Source organism: Aegilops tauschii, chromosome 7 (genome assembly GCF_002575655.3).
Source record: "Aegilops tauschii subsp. strangulata cultivar AL8/78 chromosome 7, Aet v6.0, whole genome shotgun sequence".
NCBI classification, from domain to species: domain Eukaryota; kingdom Viridiplantae; phylum Streptophyta; class Magnoliopsida; order Poales; family Poaceae; genus Aegilops; species Aegilops tauschii.
Genome location: NC_053041.3, coordinates 503,354,441 through 503,372,153, shown reverse-complemented (window position 1 = coordinate 503,372,153; position 17,713 = coordinate 503,354,441). Strand labels below are relative to the sequence as shown.

The 17,713-nt window shown below is 49.5% G+C and overlaps 2 protein-coding genes across 2 annotated transcripts; both read left to right on the top strand.

Annotated features, from left to right (window-relative positions):
• The first annotated feature begins 1,884 nt into the window (after nt 1–1,884).
• LOC109751649 (protein POST-ILLUMINATION CHLOROPHYLL FLUORESCENCE INCREASE, chloroplastic) lies at nt 1,885–3,848 on the top strand. The gene is made up of 6 exons (XM_020310528.4): nt 1,885–2,304; nt 2,407–2,491; nt 2,587–2,665; nt 2,798–2,911; nt 3,006–3,118; nt 3,267–3,848. Exons 1-6 carry the CDS (start codon nt 2,117–2,119, stop codon nt 3,492–3,494), a joined length of 807 nt encoding a protein of 268 aa, XP_020166117.1. The 5' UTR covers nt 1,885–2,116; the 3' UTR covers nt 3,495–3,848.
• A 1,779-nt stretch (nt 3,849–5,627) lies between these two features.
• On the top strand, nt 5,628–7,851 carry LOC109751652 (beta-glucosidase 38-like). Its single transcript, XM_020310533.2, has 9 exons — nt 5,628–5,820; nt 5,912–5,970; nt 6,065–6,140; nt 6,244–6,315; nt 6,433–6,520; nt 6,620–6,979; nt 7,057–7,268; nt 7,357–7,388; nt 7,471–7,851. Exons 1-9 carry the CDS (start codon nt 5,628–5,630, stop codon nt 7,849–7,851), a joined length of 1,473 nt encoding a protein of 490 aa, XP_020166122.1.
• The last annotated feature ends 9,862 nt before the right edge of the window (nt 7,852–17,713 follow it).

Sequence of the window (17,713 nt, the reverse complement as noted above, 5' to 3'; positions counted from 1 at the left end):
TCTCTTGACGATGGGGCACTTGATATGGTGATGTCCGTGGGATGCTCCACATCACTAACATGATTAAAATTCGAGGAAGAACAGAGTGAGACAAAGGGAGCATGCGAGGGGATAGAAGGAGGAACAAGAGATACTCTCAAGTCATTTCACAACACACGCTTCTGTCAATATGCACCACCCTTCTTATCCGGTATGGGTGGACTCAAGTCACTCAGGTAGCTGGATCGCAAAGATGGTTGGGCCTTATCTTGTGTCTGGGCTGAGATGGGCCTTCCTCATTGCTGGTGGTAGTAGTAGAGTCCATGACACTCCTCCCTCGGCCAATCAAAATCTTCCGCATTGGTGGATGGTGGCAAGAGATGCCCTTTAGGGGAAGGCTAGGAAGAAGTCTGACTGCGTATGCCTGCTCACTGATTGGGCTATACCAAGGGAGAGAAACACCCGCATTTTCGACATCAAATTCGTCGTCGTTGTGCAGGTCATGAACTAGTTAAATGCAGACGTGGATTTTTGTCTTCGAAAAATCTAGGTTTTAGAAATACCAGGACTATGGCTGTATTTGTTTTCTGTTCCTCCTGTTTGTTGTTTTTGTGTCGCTTGCACTATTGTTTGTCGGTCGTTTCTTCTGTTGGCTTTGCCCTTTCTTCATTCTATAATTGAGACATCGGCTCTCCTGTATAGTTAAAAAGGCAGACAATAACATAAATGGAGGAAAATAAGCCAAATAGCGATATTCAGAGCGGTCAGTGGACACTTTCTTTTGGAAATGATTCCAATTTGTTACATAAGGTTCACCCCAAATATAATAAAAATTACATTAAGGTCCCTAGACTATCGAACGACAAATCCTGCGGCTACGATGAGCTGCCGACGCACCGGTGTCATCGCTCCCATACCGGAGCCGGCCTGGCCTTGTCGGTGACATCTAGGAAGTCTTCATGCACGTGCCCTTAAGGACCACTGTCCAGGAGCTACAGTCGTCGTTGTTGAACCCTTAAATCGATCTGAATAACTTGGCAGTCCTGCCATCAAGTACGTACGACGAGAAACTCTAATCTTGCCGCCCCAAGGAGCTGGCAGGAATATACGCCGAGGCTTTGTCTAATCTGTTCTAATGAACAAATTTGAGGAAGATAGGAGCAGCCCCCGAGTACTAAAACCATAACCTATCTATTAGCCCGCGTCTAGGCACCCTCCCCATCACCGTCCTTCAAAGCGGCGGACAAAGGAGTTGTGAATCCACGAGCTTATCGGCCGAGATGGAGGGAGGAATATTTTACCCTAGTCGCAAGAGAGGAAAGAAAAGCTTCGACGGATAAAGGCTCCTAAAATATTTTAGCTGACTAAGCATTAATAATGTACATTTAGAATACAAAATACATATAATTAGATACATCACAAGACATATTTAAATATTGTATATATTTGATATTGTGGATATAAATAATTTTTTCTCTATAAACTTGATCAAAATTTATAAAGTTTGACTTTTGAAAAAATTTATATGCGCTACATTATGGAATGCACGTAAAAGTAGCATGTTGTGGACAATCGCTGAAGTGACGGTCGACCCACCAATTCCAGGCGGCGCTCACACCACGCTTACTTTGACACGTACTCAAAGATGAGTACTGCTCGTTCGTTCTTGTCTGCAGAAAACTAGTATCTCTTCATTATTTTCAGATTGCGCAAGAGTTCAGCGAGCAAAATAAAAAAAGATGAGGTTCGGCGAGCAAAGAAGCAAGAGCAAGAAAAGATCCAGCGACGGAGAGTGAAAGGAAGATATTTTTACTAGTATGTGGAGAAGATTTTTCTAATGGCGAAAAACTAAAGCCCCTCTATGATCTTTTGCTTTTTGTCCCATAGCTAAACCCCCAAAAAATCAACTCAAGCGGGCCATTTCAGTTGCCCAACGATCCTCTACCAGTAGCATCATCCGCGCCGTCGTCGCCGCCTCCCCACCACACAAGCGCGCTCGCGTCTATCCACGCCTATATATGACGACTCCTGCAAGCGCGAGAAGCTAGCCGATCTTTGAACTCAGCCATCCACACCTGCAAAACCAAAGGAATTAAGCAAGGAAGTAGCTAGGCGGATATCATCGGAGGCACGCACGATGGCCACCATCTCTTCTTGCAGCCGCCTGTGCGGCGGCGGCAGCAGCACCGCCTTCCACCGCCGCCGCAGCCGGCCTGCGCGGGCCGCCGTCGTCACCTGCCGGAGGTTCTCCGCCGTCGTCCGCGCGGCCGCGGCCGCCTCTGCCACCGCGGCGGCGCCCGTGTCCGTCGTGCCGCAGACCAAGGAGTAAGCTTGCTAGTTATCTCCTCTGTCCTGCGCTCCTAGCTAGGTGTGATGCGTATTTTGTTGTGTGATTGACTGACTCGTGGAACCGGAATTGGTCTCTAGGGTGAAGCTTCCGACGTGGGCCGAGTTCGAGCTGGGGAAGGCGCCGGTGTACTGGAAGACCACCAACGGCCTTCCTCCAGCCCCTGTAATTATTCACTCCTTCGCATCGATCCATGCACATATCGACATAGTTCTATCTCCGAGCTTCGTCTTATCTTTAATTTTGTGTGTGTGTGGCAGGGAGAGGGCCTGAAGATATTCTACAACCCAGGGACGACCAAGCTGACACCCAACGAGCAGTTTGGCATCGCCTTCAACGGTAACCAGAGCAAACTGAACAAGCTCCTGATTCCATTTTCTGTCGAAGTTCCTTGGACACGATTGATCAATTTGATTGGCTTGTGCCTTGGTATGTACTATCTGACCGATGAGGTGTTTAACCTGTATGCAGGGGGCTTTAACCAGCCGATCATGTGCGGCGGCGAGCCGAGGCAGATGACCCTGCAAGAGAGGGGGAAAGCCTGTCCCCCCATCTACACCATCAGGATCCGGGTGCCGCAGCATGGTCAGTACTCTGTACACACTTCTAGCCTAATTCCTTTTAGCTAGCTTATTATTATTATGGTTACTGATGTAGTCTTGGTCTTGTGCTGCTGCAGCCATGACACTGGTTTTCTCCTTCACCAACGGAAATGAATGGGACGGGGCATACACCCTCAAGTTCAAGGTCCCCAAGCCATGGCTCGACAAGCCTTTGAGCTTCTTCAACGAGGTAATTAATCGCGTTTCTCAAACACTCCATAACAAAGGTCAAGAGTTAAAAATGCCTTGCCAATCACCCAGCTGCCACAGTGGGGCTTTCTGTGTTCATCATGTATGGAAGTGGGTCAGAAGAGCTTAACCTGGTGGTGTTGGTGCAGGGGCTGGCTGACGAGCTCAACATGGAGGGCGCCTGCGACAGGGCCATCTTCCCAGATGAGAACATCGTCATCACAAGCTGCGACATCGGCGGCTTCTACGAGGAGGGAGGAGACCGGTGCAAGCTGGACATCGTGAGCGGGTGCATGGACCCGACCTCGCACATGTTCGACCCACTGGCCACCATCGACGACGGCTCCTGCCCGCTGGACTCTGATACGGAGGAGTGACCACCACCAAGGCGACATGAGCAGCAGCTTCACAATATGTACTCATAAGACGAGGAGAGGAGCCACAATTGGTCGATGTGCATGTCCTTCTCTCTCGTTTATATACTTGTAAAAAGGGAATGGTTGTGATACGATCAAAGGAAGAAGGATAGTACGACAATGCGCACTAGGTGGACACGAGCACTTAGCTGGAAACATGGATGCATGACATGTGCTGATACTATATCTCTGAAACAAATGTAGATGAAAGAAAAAACAGCATACCTGTTTTGTAAGGTGCGGGCATGGCCAGGGGAGTTCTGATCTAAATAGTACTCCCTCTGTCCTATAATATAAGGTGTTATTACAACCAAATTGCATGGGTCGGGGAGAGAAGAGCATAGAGGAATTGAGCCCAAGCCTTATTAGTTGAGTCGTCGGAGCCAAATCTGCAACAGCAATGCCATGCAAAAAACGCACAAAACTCAGACCAACGGATCCACCCCTCATGGCTATTCGACATGTCGCAGGGCTTCGGTGACAGTGTATGGGATGGTGGCATGTAGGCATGTTGTTGGGAGTCACCAGCGAGCCCCATCCCGAGCGCATCCTCAGTTTGGGGCTAGATCCAGATGCGATCGGGCCCCAGTTGCCATCCCCTCGTCACGTGGGCTCGGGGTCCAACCCCATGCTAGTGATGTTTCTGCATAGGTGCAACTTTGGTGGCGATCTTCTGGTTTGGCGGCGGGGAGGGGGGGGGGGGGTTGGATGCCGGGGCGACGCCCTGAATAGTGAGGCTGCACGGTTGGCTCCATAGTGGGCAGCGGTGGCGGCGTCTCCTCTTGCCTATGTGGGTAGCAAGGGGAGGAGCAGTGGGTGCTTGTGGTGTCGTTGTCATGACTTCAGCGGTGGCGATCCCCTGGTCTGGATCTGGAGTCCTCGCATGGGTGTCCATCCCCACCCTCGTGGGTTAGGTCAACTTTGAGTCCGCGGGTGGCACTTGTGTGGGTCCGAGCAAAAGCTCTGCGCTCCCGTGCCGACAGCGACGTCACCCACGGTTGTTTCTTCCTTGTGGCAGGTGTTGCTAGGGGTCCCCTCACAATGCCATGGGTCCAGGGTGAAAACCCTAGTCCATCTCTCGGGCTCGACAGCGATGGCGCCCTGCGTCATCACTCTCTTGAGGGCACCGTCGCGGACCACCGACCCTTCTAGGTTTGCAGGTGGCCTGTGGCAGTGGGTTTGCCTTTTCCCTGGCGTAGTGTGTCCTCGTCTCTGACGAGGGGTGGATTTGATGATCTCCTATGCGTCCTGGTTGTCTCTGTTCTCGCTGTCTCTTGGCAGGTTTCCAAAGATGGCTCGGAAACACAAGTTTCAAACACGAATCCTATATAAATAAGAAGTTGATCCCCACTATCCTATTTATCTCAACATGCACACATGCCACCTCATCAAAGGCCCACCACTACATGCATGAGAAAACGTTTTCCATTATTAGTTGATCTCATGCACACTTTTCATCTCAATACACATGTCACCTCATCAAAGGTCCACTCAACATGCATGAAAAAAAGTTTTCCATTACGTTATGTCACTTATATTCAAAATATTTTCTGACTGCACAATAATCAAATATAATATATAATATATTTTTTAGCTTTAGTTCATATATTAATTCAACGCTGGAAGCTTCATACAATCAAATCACTGAAATATATTGCAATCGATTCCCGTAGCAACGCGCGGGGTATTCTCTAGTTTTTCAAATGTTTCTAATGTACTACTCCTAAATCGTAATTAGCAGTATTTTTTTTTCCTATAACTGTTTTGTTATGGTAAGATGATGCATCAGGGTCACATTTTCACCTGCTCCGCCCTTGTCAAAATTGTGGAGTGTAAAAAAGAATGTGGAGTGTATGAAACAAAGACATTATACAGACGAGTAGAAGAAGTCAAGGAGCAAGGCTAGGATGCATGCAAGGGGGCTGCCCGCGCACACAAGAAAGAACCAGTGCCACGGTGTGCCACCGTTTGTGCCAGAGAATGGCGCTGCTGCCTGCATGCTGCCCCCTCGATCTCTCCTCTCCACCCTCCATATATGGCCTCCTTCCCCGATCAGACAACTGACCTACCACACTCGACACTGCCCTCTCCACTATGGAGCTCCTCCGCGCGGTCGTCCTGCTCTCCCTGGCGCTCCTGGCCAACGGCCGGGACACTGACCTCTCCCGGGATAGCTTCCCCAAGGGCTTCGTCTTCGGCACCGCCTCGTCGGCGTACCAGGTGGAGGGCAACTCCCTCAAGTACGGCCGCGGGCCCTGCATCTGGGACACCTTCCTCAAGTTTCCAGGTCTGGATCCATGGTGAAATGGCGTCTCTGAGCCAAGCCTTGCATGTGTGTGTGGCGACTCCTGAACTGAATGTGTGTTCTTGCGCCGTAGGTGCCACTCCCGACAACGCCACCGCCAACGTGACCGTCGACGAGTACCATCGCTACATGGTCGGTGATGGAGAAATATCACTGATTTTGATTGTTATTTGCAAGTGGTTTCCGGTCGCGATCTGTTTGGGTTTTTTGTGGTGGTTTCCTTCAGGACGATGTGGACAGCATGGTGAGGGTGGGCTTCGACGCCTACCGCTTCTCCATCTCCTGGTCGCGCATTTTCCCCAGTACGTCTCTCTCTCCTGCTCGCGCATCTTCTTCAGTTCCCTGACGTGTTTTCTTCTTCTTCTTCTTCTTCTTCCTCTGAAACTGTTCACGAATAAAATGCAGATGGGATCGGGAGGTTCAACAAAGACGGCGTGGACTACTACCACCGGCTCATCGACTACATGCTCGCCAACAGTACGATCCACCCATCCACCTCCGCGTTTCCTCGAGCTATTTACGACTCCGTCCAAATCTCTCTGTTGAACAGCTGATAACGATTCCTTCTCTGCATAACGTTTCCCCATTGATCAGACATCACTCCGTACGTCGTGCTCTACCACTACGACCTGCCGGAGGTCCTCAACAACCAGTACAACGGCTGGCTCAGCCCCAAGGTCGTGTGAGTGTTCGTGCTCCATACTCCACAACCGCAAAATCCTGCAACATTTAGTACATGTGATCTCTGATAGCTTCCGGCTCGCCGCACATCTTTTCGTAGGCCCGACTTCATGGCTTTCGCCGACTTCTGCTTCAAGACGTATGGCAACCGGGTGAAGAACTGGTTCACCATCAACGAGCCGCGGATGATGGCCTGGCACGGCTACGGCGACGGCTTCTTCGCCCCCGGCAGGTGCACCGGCTGCCGGTTCGGCGGCAACTCGGCCACGGAGCCCTACATCGCCGGCCACCACCTCATCCTCGCGCACGCCGCCGCCGTCCAGGTGTACCGCGACAAGTACCAGCGCAGGCAGAATGGCACCATCGGCATCCTCCTGGACTTCGTGTGGTACGAGCCGCTGACCTACACCGTGGAGGACGAGTACGCGACGCACAGGGCGAGGGAGTTCACCCTTGGCTGGTGAGGAACGGCGCACGCATCTCAGTGTCGCAGGCACGACGGCCGGACTTGACTGAAACTGAAGCTGAACTTGGCAGGTACATGCACCCGATCACCTTCGGCCACTACCCGGAGACGATGCGGAAGCTGGTGGGGTCGAGGCTACCCAACTTCACCGCGGAGCAGAGCAAGCTGGTGCAGGGCTCGGCGGACATCATCGGGGTCAACCACTACACCACCTACTACGTCAGGCACCACGAGAACCTGACGCACATGAGCTACGCCACCGACTGGCAGGCCGAGCTTCTCTGTACGTCCGGCTAACTGAAACCTCACATGCATTGCTCCTCCCTTGTCTGCCTGTCTTAACACGTTTGATCATCTGCCCATCCTTTCAGTTGAGCGCAATGGCGTGCCGATCGGAAGACAGGTAACGATCCTCAAATCTCACCACCAAAGAAACAAGGGTTGGGCAAGAATTTGTGATTCATGCATGAACACATTGCATTCAGGCGTTCTCGAAGTGGCTGTACGTGGTGCCCTGGGGGTTCTACAAGGCGGTGATGCACGTGAAGAACAAGTTCAGGGACCCATTGATCCTCATCGGCGAGAATGGGATCGACCAGTCGGGCAGCGACACGCTACCGCACGCGCTCTACGACACCTTCAGGATCGACTACTTCGACCAGTACCTCCACGAGCTGAAGCGCGCCATCGCCGACGGCGCCAGGGTGACGGGCTACTTCGCGTGGTCGCTGCTGGACAACTTCGAGTGGCGGATGGGCTTCACCTCCAAGTTCGGCCTCGTCTACGTCGACCGCAAGACCTTCACCCGGTACCCCAAGGACTCCACGCGCTGGTTTCGGAAGGTGATCAAGAGCGAGGAGTACTGAAGAGTCGGGCGGATCGTTCGTTCATTCGTCCTAGCCTCCTAGGTAGCAGAGATTGTTTTTTTCTTCTTTATAAAAAGAAGTGGTGCCAGATGGGTGAATAAGATGTCTTGTAGTTCAGTTTTGGTTGGATGAATAAGATGTCTTGTACTAGTTCAGATCAAAGAGAGTTCTTCAGTTATAGTTTCGGCTCTGGATTGTGCAAGGTAAGGTTGATATCCGGTTGTAAATTCATCGTATTGCTGCCATGGTAAATTTTGCATGACCGCGCGATATGGATCAAGATTTTTTCGACAGAGGGGCCTGACGACAACACGAACTCAAAACGTCGAAGATGCGGAGTCAAAAGGAGAAACTTACATTCTATTCATAATCAATCATGGTGATACAGAGCGTAAAGATGTGCAGATAGGCCCCATCAATCTCTAATCTCCTGCTTGCAGATGACTCATTGATCCTTATGAAAGCAAATGTGGAGAATGCCCAAACTTTAAAGAGAATCCTGGACTTATATTGTGCTGCATCCAGACAATTGGTGAGTTTGGATAAATCTAGTGTTTTCTTTAGTCCAAATACTAATGTTAATGTGAAGGCCTAAATTTGTGCTTTACTGAATATCATGATAGAAGCGCTCAATGATAAGTATTTGGGATTGCTGTCTAAAGTGGGGATGGATAAAACAGATTGTGTTCAGTACTTGATTGATCGTGTCATGAGAGGGTGAATGGTTGGAAAGAGGCGCAATTATCATTGGGCGGTAAAGAAATCCTTCTCAAGTCAGTTGCACAAGCTATACCACCATATGCAATGTCGGTCTTTAAAATTCCTAAATAAGTTTGTAAAGGAATATCTGACTCAATGTCGCAATATTGGTGGGGGTACAGTGACAACCAGAAAAGAATGCATTGGATGGCATGGTGGAAATTTTGTGTAAGAAGTGCAAAGGAGGTATGGGGTTCAGAGACATCCGTTGTATTAATTTGGCTCTTCTAGCAAAACAGGCATAGAGGTTAATAGATAATCTAGATTCCTTGTGTGGCACTGTTCTAAAGGCAAAATAATTTCCCGATGGAGATTTGCTCAATGCTAAATTAAAAAAAGGAGCTTTCTTCACTTGGCAAATTATTATGGCAGTGGTGAACACTCTGAAACATGGGTGCATCTGGAGAGTGGGTGATGAACAGAAAATCAATATATGGGATGACTCATGGATTCCTGGTTCATGTAACCGAAAAGTTGTTATTGTACGTGGCAACCATATCATATCAAAAGTAAATGACTTGATTGATCCTAGTACTAACCAGTGGGATGAGGAACTGGTGAGGCAAACCTTCTGGCAGGTGGATGTTCACCGAATCTTAGCAATTTCACTTCCAAATTATGATATGGAGGATTTTGTTGCATGGGGTATGACAAAAAGACAGTTTTTCCGTGAAATCAGCATATTATGTTGAGTGGGATCACAGATTCGGGGGGAAACTACGCCGACCAAATAGACAAGGAACAATGCAGGTCGAAAGTGTGCCGTGAAGAATTTGGAATTTGAACTAGCAGGCGAAGGTAAAAATATTTGCCTAGAAAACTCTTCATGGAACTTTACCTTGTGGCGTTGATCTTTCAAACAGGCGTGTTAAGGTATCACCACAATGCCCTGCTTGCAAAATAGGGGCTGATACTACTTTACACGCATTGTTTTAGTGTCCAGTAGCTATGCAAGTTTGGAAGGAACTTGGGCTGGATAATATTGTTAACAATGCATGTATAATTTATAGAGCGAGATAGTGTGTGTTAGGATATCTCCTGGAGTTGCTAGAACATGAGACATTTGTGCTAGGGCAAAGGAAAGTGCATGAAATAATAGCTATCACTTGTTGGTATCTATGGTGGGAAAGAAGGAAGTTGTGCCTTGGCGAGAAAGTTCAAAATGCCCAACAAATTGTTGCTGTGGACTGAGTCTTGACATCAAACTACACTTCCGGTGCAGCCAAAAGCTAAGAGGAAATCAGGAGGATGAATGCTACCTCCTAATGGACATATGAAGCTCAATGTGGACGCTTCATTTGATCATGACCTTCTAAAGGGGATAGCTGGTGCAATTTATTCGAGATGATGGTGGCAAATTCATAAATGCAGGGAAATGGAAAATTGACTTTTGTTATGATGTGCTATCTGCTGAAGCTACTACATTGAGATATGGTCTTTGCCTGGCACGAACAATCAGTTGCAACAAGGTTATTGTCAATTCAGATAATCTTGAGGTTATCAATACGATGAATGAAGGAGGGCGATCTGCAAGTCCAGTGGCTGCAATCTTTGATGATTACTATCATATTGCGTGTAGCTTCCCTTATACCTCATTTGTGCATTGGCCTAGAGAGGCTAATTTTGTTACTCATGAAATAGCAAATTTGGCTAAGGGCCCGTCTTGTAATATTTTTTTGTTGAGGCTCCCAGTGAGCTCATCCTCTCTTATTAAGTGATGTAACGTTGGTTCAATCATAAATAAAGAGAGGGATATGGTTTCAAAAAAAATCATGATGATATAGAGAACATGAGAGGTAACAAAAATTACAACCAGGCCCATGTAACTCCTAACGACGACTACAAACACTGGAGCGAGCCGAAGGCGTGCCACCGTCATCGCCGCTCCCTCACCGGAGCGGGGTAAACCTTGTTGTACAAGACAGTCAGAAAGTCTTCATCCTAAGGCCCAATAGGACCAACGCACAAAAGCAGCAACCATTGCAGGTGAAGATAGTCGTACATCAGAAGGATGAAACATGTGAACATACAAATGAAGCCAAATGAACTGGATCCAAACAGATAATGGTAGATCAGAAAATATGGAGCCCTTAAGTAAATAATGTTTTTTATGTCTGTTTTGGAGGGCTCCGTATTGAATTTGTTGAAATACTAATTTAGCAAGGATACTGAAATGAACATGAATTGGAATTCGCTTGCTTGGTTGTTCACTAAATTGGCTCATGGAGTCTAGTGAGGTTTTAATACCAAATCATGTATGAATGACAAACACTGAAATTACATATTTACATGAGTGTGAATTATGCTTTCACATATGAACCTAACCATACACATGAAACATTAAATTCGTCCATACAAATATGAATCTAACCATACACATTAAACATTAAATTTATCCCCTCGATGCACAAAAGAACCATTGCTTGTTCATTCACATGTTGCGTACTGTGCGTCCTGTTCATCATTGTCGGTTGATGTTGCTACACATGGGGAACCATCTAGAGGATGGTCCGAGAGAGGAAGGAGGAGTTCCCCTCACTACAAAAAAAAGACACATCCGTGACATTTTGGGCCGAACGAATTTTTTTTTCTGTCATACATATGACACTTCTATGACGATAATTGTGACGAAACCCGGTATCATCATAGATGTGGTGGGCTATTACTTCTATGACAAAAAATCATGACAGAAAATGGGCTTTTTGTCCTGGGCAGGCCGGAGACGCAGCTGCATGACATTCTTTGGGCCGTCCATGACGGAAAAAACCGTGGTAGAAGCGAGGGGGAGGAAAATTTTGGGGAGTTCCCGGTTACGTTGGGAGGTCGGGGGCCGAGCGATGCGCGTTTCTCTCGTACACGTACGCGCGTGTGTGCGATGCGTTGGCTCTAACTGAACCCGAGCGAGGCGTTGGGCTCTAACTGAACCCGAGCGATTGCACTGCAGGCTACGCGTTACTGAACCCGAGCGATCGATCGATGGCTGTTAACTGAACCCGATCGAGCGATTCCTTCGCTACTGCTGCTAACTGAAGCCGATCGATTGGATGAACAGTGAGCGTTGCGGGGGGGGGGGGGTTGGATGAGCAGTGAGCGGTGGCGTTGCCTCTGAATGAACATGACCCCGTGGTGTGGAGGGCTGGATGAACAGTAGATAGTGGAGGGGTGCCCGTGGAGGGGTGGTTGAACAGGACCCCGTGGTGTGGAGGGCTAGATGAACAGTAGACGGTGGAGGGGTGGTTGAACAGTAGCCGGTGGAGTAGCGCGCGGTGGAGGCTGGATGAACAGGAGCCCGTGGAGGCTGGAGGAGGTCGACGGTGGAGATGAACAGTATCCCGTGGAGTCCCGTTTTGCGGTACGCCACACCCCTCCCGATGAACAGGACCCCCGTTTCAACCGTAGGAGGTCCGTTTCGTCCGTTTTGCGGTACGCCACACCCCCCGATCAACAGGACCCCCATTTCGACCGTAGGGGGTCCGTTTCATCCGTTTTGCGGTACGCCACACCCCTCCCGATCAACAGGACCCCCGTTTCGACCGTAGGAGGTCCGTTTCCTCCGTTTTGCGGTACGCCAGACCCCTCCCGATGAACAGGATCCCGTTTCGAACATGGCCGGTCGAACACAAGGCCGTTTCCTCCGTTTTGCGGTACGCCAGGCCTCGTTTCCATCGTCTGTTCCGTCCAAGCCCTCCCGATGAGCACGACCACGCATTCCGTTCCGACCCAGCCGGTTGGCTCCCACGCGTTTCGTTGCCTCCCGATGAACACGACGCATTCCGTTGCCTCCCCATGGACACGACGCATTCCGTTGCCTCCCCATGAACACGACGACGACGCTGTTTCTCCGTTCCGACCCAGCCATGTACACGAGCCCTAGCCGTACGTATGCGCGAGTAGGCGTTCGAGACCCTGCCCGTATGTACGTACGTGGCCGTATTTTCTTTCTTGCACCCTGGCCGCTGTACGTACGTGTATATGCTACGTGCACGCCCGTACTACGACACGTACGCACCTCTACTACGACACGTGCGCGCCTCTACATCGACCAGTATATATGTACGTACACGTTCGCGACTAGAATGACAATGCTACGTACGCTTCGACCAGGTGGGTCCTGACTGTCAGGCACTTCCTTGCCTGCGAAGATGTAGCTGGTGGGTCCCAGCAGTCAGGGGGGGCGAATCGTTTTGTTTTTTTGCCCGTACGCACTTCCTTGCGTGCGAAGGTGTAGCTGCTGGGTCCCAGCAGTCAGGGGGGGCGAATCGTTTTGTTTTTTTGCCCGGACGCACTTCCTTGCGTGCGAAGGTGTAGCTGGTGGGTCCCAGCAGTTAGGGGGCGAATCATTTTTTTTGGACGCACTTCCTTGCGTGCGAAGATGTAGCTGGTGGGTCCCAGTAGTCAGGGGGGGCTAATCGTCTTTTTTCCGGACGCACTTCCTTGCGTGCGAAGATGTAGCTGGTGGGTCCCAGCAGTCAGGGGGAAACGTTTTTTTGCAAAATACGGTGGCCCGTCCGGTGGGTCCCCGCTGTCTGGTGGAGGAATAATTATTTTGCGTGTAATAAGGAGGCACTTCCTTGCTGCGGCCGTGGACCCAGCTGTCAGCCTCTCCACGTACAGTCCACGTCCGATGGAAGCCATTCCTTGACCACGTTGACCACGCCGCACCGAGAGCACCAGGGCGGTGGACGACGGCGAGGCCTAGGAAGGGGACGACGCGGAGCCGGGGAAGACGCGACAGTGGATGCCCACGCGTAGAGGAGTATGAGGGTTCACTCGTTCGGCTGCGGTGTGAGGCTGCCGTCGCCGCAGAATAACAGGGGGTGTGGGTGCGTAGAGGGATGGCCCGGCCAGCGGTGGGAGTAGTAGGGGGCGGTGAGGCCTCCGCGGCATCACAGCCGGCCACAGGCGGCAGGAGCAGGCGGCACGACCGGCGCTGCTTTGGGCGGCTGGAGCAAGAAGACCAGAGGTTGAAGAAGCACTACGGCCGTTGGATGGACATCGTACGGTCACTGGAGCTAGAATCGTTTATATATTGACTAAAGTTGACAAAGGCCTCCGTCCCAGTCAACTTAGTAGGCCCACAAGTCAGCCTCCCACCAAGGTGGGACCCAGCTAGCAGGGGGTATTCAATTTTTTGTGCGTAATAAGGAGGCACTTCCGGTGGGTCCGAGCTGACAGCGGGGGGAACGTTTTTTTTCGCGAAATACGGTGGCCTGTCCTGTGGGTCCCAGCAGTCAGGGGGAAATGTTTTTTTCACGAAATACTGGTGGCCCGTCCGGTGGGTCCCTGCTATCAGGTGGAGGAATAATTATTTTCCGCGTAATAAGGAGGCCCTTCCTTGCGGCTGTCGTCGACCCAGCTGTCAGCCTCTCCACATACAGTACTCTTCCCATGGAGGTCGGTCGTTGACCACATTGACCACGCCGCGCCGAGAGCACCACGGCGGTGGACGACGGCGAGGCCTAGGAAGGGGACGACGCGGAGCCGGGGAAGACGCGGCAGTGGAAGCCCGCGCGGAGAGGAGTACGAGGGTTCACCGGTTCGGCTGCGGTGTGAGGCTGCCGTCTCCGCAGAATAACAGGGGGTGTGGGTGAGTAGAGGGATGCCCTGGCCAGCGGTGGGAGTAGTAGGGGGCACTGAGGCCTACGCGGCAGCACAATCGGCCATGGGAGGCGGGAGTAGGCGGCCCCGCCGGCGCTGCTTTGGCGGCTGGAGCAAGAAGATCAGAGATTGAAGAACCACGACGGCCGTTGGATTGACATCCAACGGTTATGTCTGCTAGAATCGTTTGTTGACGTATATAATAACTAAAAAAATCTTGCATACGCGTCAACTAAACAGGCCCACAAGTCAGACCACTCCCTCTTTTTTTTAATAATTTATATATAGCTCATGGCAACTTCTTATGTAATTTATTGCAGTCGTTTTTTTGGTTGGCCAGGGCCAATTTTGCATATTTCTGTGGGTTCCAAACTATTTTTAGTACTGAAATGTCGAGCCAGATTTAAAGTACTTTGAAGGTATATTTAAATTAGGTTAATGCCCAGTGAAATAGGAATCTGAAAATGTGAAAAAATTCAGAAATTATAAAGTAATTACCAATTTGTCATCTGTTTTTATATTTACAACCCATTTCATATTACTTTCAAGATTTGCAGGCGTCTTGAAAGAGTTGCAGCCCATCAAGGCGTAGAAAAATAAGTAGGACTGGATTGGGTATTCTTCAGAAAAAATAAACTGGGGTTATTTTCACAAAGAAAAAATAGCTGGGCTGGTCACATGGTGAACATAAAATATAAGCCTGGGCTAGACGGGCCACAGCCCAGTTCAAACCCTGCTCCGTCTCAACAATACCAAACAAAAAAATACTGCTCGAGTAGCTACGTCCCAGGTGTCAGCCGATCTTGTGCTGTTCTCTTGTCTATTGACTATATACGCTCACAATGTCGTGGGTCCCAGATGTCAGGAAAACACTAGGAGGAAGCATTTTATTTTTCCATACGCTGACGTGGTGGGCCCCTACTGTCATCCTCTCCACGTACTTCTGCCGATTCCTGTTGTTTGTTGACCATGTTGACAACGCGAGAGGGCAGCGCCGCGGCGAGCGCACCAAAGCGCGCGGAGGACGTCGTCGTTAATGATTTAGGAGACGGTGGGGCGGCGATGCGTGCGCTGAGGCGCAGCCAGCTGTGGGAGGCGGAAGCAGGTGGCCCCGCCGGCGCTGGTTTGGTTTTGGTGGCTGAAGGAAGACAAGACTGAAGAAACACGACAGACTGTAAAAGCAGCAGGCATACTTAACAACCTTAACTGAAACCAGCAGGGGCACTTAACAACCAAAGCTGAAAGCAGTATGAGTACTTATACAGGTTCAACCGTACAAAGCACGCCTCGAACAGTGCTACTTTGCCTACAGTTAACCAAGGGTGAGGCCGCCAAGCCCCAGGACAAGGCCTAGGTGCCACCCCGCGCATCCACAACCTTCTGAAAGTGGCTTCATCTCGCAACGTGGTCAATAAACAGTATATTTGCTTTAGAGCCATGGAAAAGCATGAACATAATCTTCTGTCCTATTCTCCAAGATGGACGAGCCTTCATTATTTGGGACCACCCATGAATAAGTATCTTTTCACCTCCAAGGGGAATTGAGTAGGTCGACATAAACATCATGTTGTGACCAAGCGCAAGTCTGACCCGACCATGGTCAGGCATCTGTATAGGAACAATAGAACTCGGCAGTTCCTGTTTCAAGAAGATCACAGCTGTAAAACTGTGTATAAGCAATAGTTTATGAACAACATATATAACAGAAAATAGCTCGTACCATAAGTTTCTCGACACAGTTGGACCTGTTCAACGAGTGCAGCAGTGGCACACATATCCCACGTGGCCTTCCACCATTGAAACACCCCACAAGGACCTCAAGACGATCAATAAAGTGTAGGAACTTGTGGATGTCGATCCAGTCAACTTCAGTGCCATTAGTAACAGCTGAGTTATTACAGAGTAACAAACGAGCAGACTGCTTAACTCTGAAAAAACCTACACGTGCCACCAATTATAAGAAAATATTAGTTAGAAGTAGCATCTTCGTGAGAGATTCGTTGCTACTTCTAAAGTTAAATTGTGATTAGTTAGACAGAATAGGTGGATTAAGAAGTAATCGAGGCAACAAGCAAGAACCAGATACAAAACTAACATGGATGAACAATTGGAATGACGTCGGGGTGGAAGATAGCAGTGAAGATGAGACTAGGTTCTGCTATTTCCATCAACATTCGTGCGCCAACTTTCAGTCCGTAACACTTGAGAAAGTTTATCCAAGTTCGGCCATTAAAAAAGTAGCGATCTTCTTGGTTCATGAACCCAACTCGGAACTTATATCCATGGCTTGTCTTCACTGTGACCATTAAACTAGTGTATTCAGTTATGGAAAGGCCGAGCATCTTGAGTACATGTGTTCTGGCAGAGCAAATAATACACTACAGGAAAAATAATATGAGAACACAGCATGTTCAAAAAACCCCCACCCTCCCGGATAGAAAAGAGGATTCTAGGAACATACGGTGCGCGTTTCAAAATGCTGTGTTAGGATGAGAAGGAACAAGTGTGGCGTCTCGCCGAGGGCGCAGAAACCTGTAGGGTACTCGCACTTTGGGCACTGCAAATGAAACACACTAGATTCAGTAGGAAGAAAAATGCATGAACGGCGGCGGCTGCCATCCTAGGATTACCTGCGACCAAGGGACTTGGATTTATCGGGGATGGATGAAGAATTCGTACCTGGTTCTCCATGAGAAAACCCTATGCAATCGCCGAGAGGGGGTTTTCTCTGAACAAGCAGACGAGGGAGAAGGGGATTCAGGCCCAGTGAAATATTGCCGCTTCGTCCGTCCAGCTTACTGCTAAAGCTGGAAAGGGGGGGTTGTGATTTGACGGCTCATTGGGCATTACTATGGCGCTACGACCGGGGTGTGTCTACCGTGAAGTCGTGCACTCTAATTTGTGCATATGGCACGTGGACCCCGTTGCCGGTTGCCCCACATATCAGCGAAAGGAAGTAGAAAGACATGAGTAACTAGTTACACATAAATATATTTTTTGACAGAGAGATACTCCCTCTGTAAAGAAATATACAAATCTTTTATATCACAGGCTCACCTTGCCGAGAAATATACTCCCTCTGCAACGCACGGGCATTATGGGGGTTCAACTTTTTTATGGGGGTTCAGCTGAGAATATAATACTCAGATAGGCTCACGGTTCTGGACTTTGGGCCGCAGGCCGACCCTGCATGTTTGGGGGCCCATGTGTTCTACCTCAGTGCTTTTCATATTGCAAGCGATCGGTACGGCGCTGGTTTTAGATGCTGTCGCAAGGCGAATACACAAAATTGAATAAAGCACGACAGCTGTTGGAATGAAATCGAATGACAGTTCCTAACCAGCAATCAGAGTTGCAATTCTATCAATGATATACCATGTGATAAATAATACTGTCGTACTACGTATACACACAGGACACTTGTTTCACCATGCCAGATTATTACATCAAAATCTCTCGGAGGATAGATCAGTTCGGCAGTTGCGTGCTGCTACTGAAGAATTTC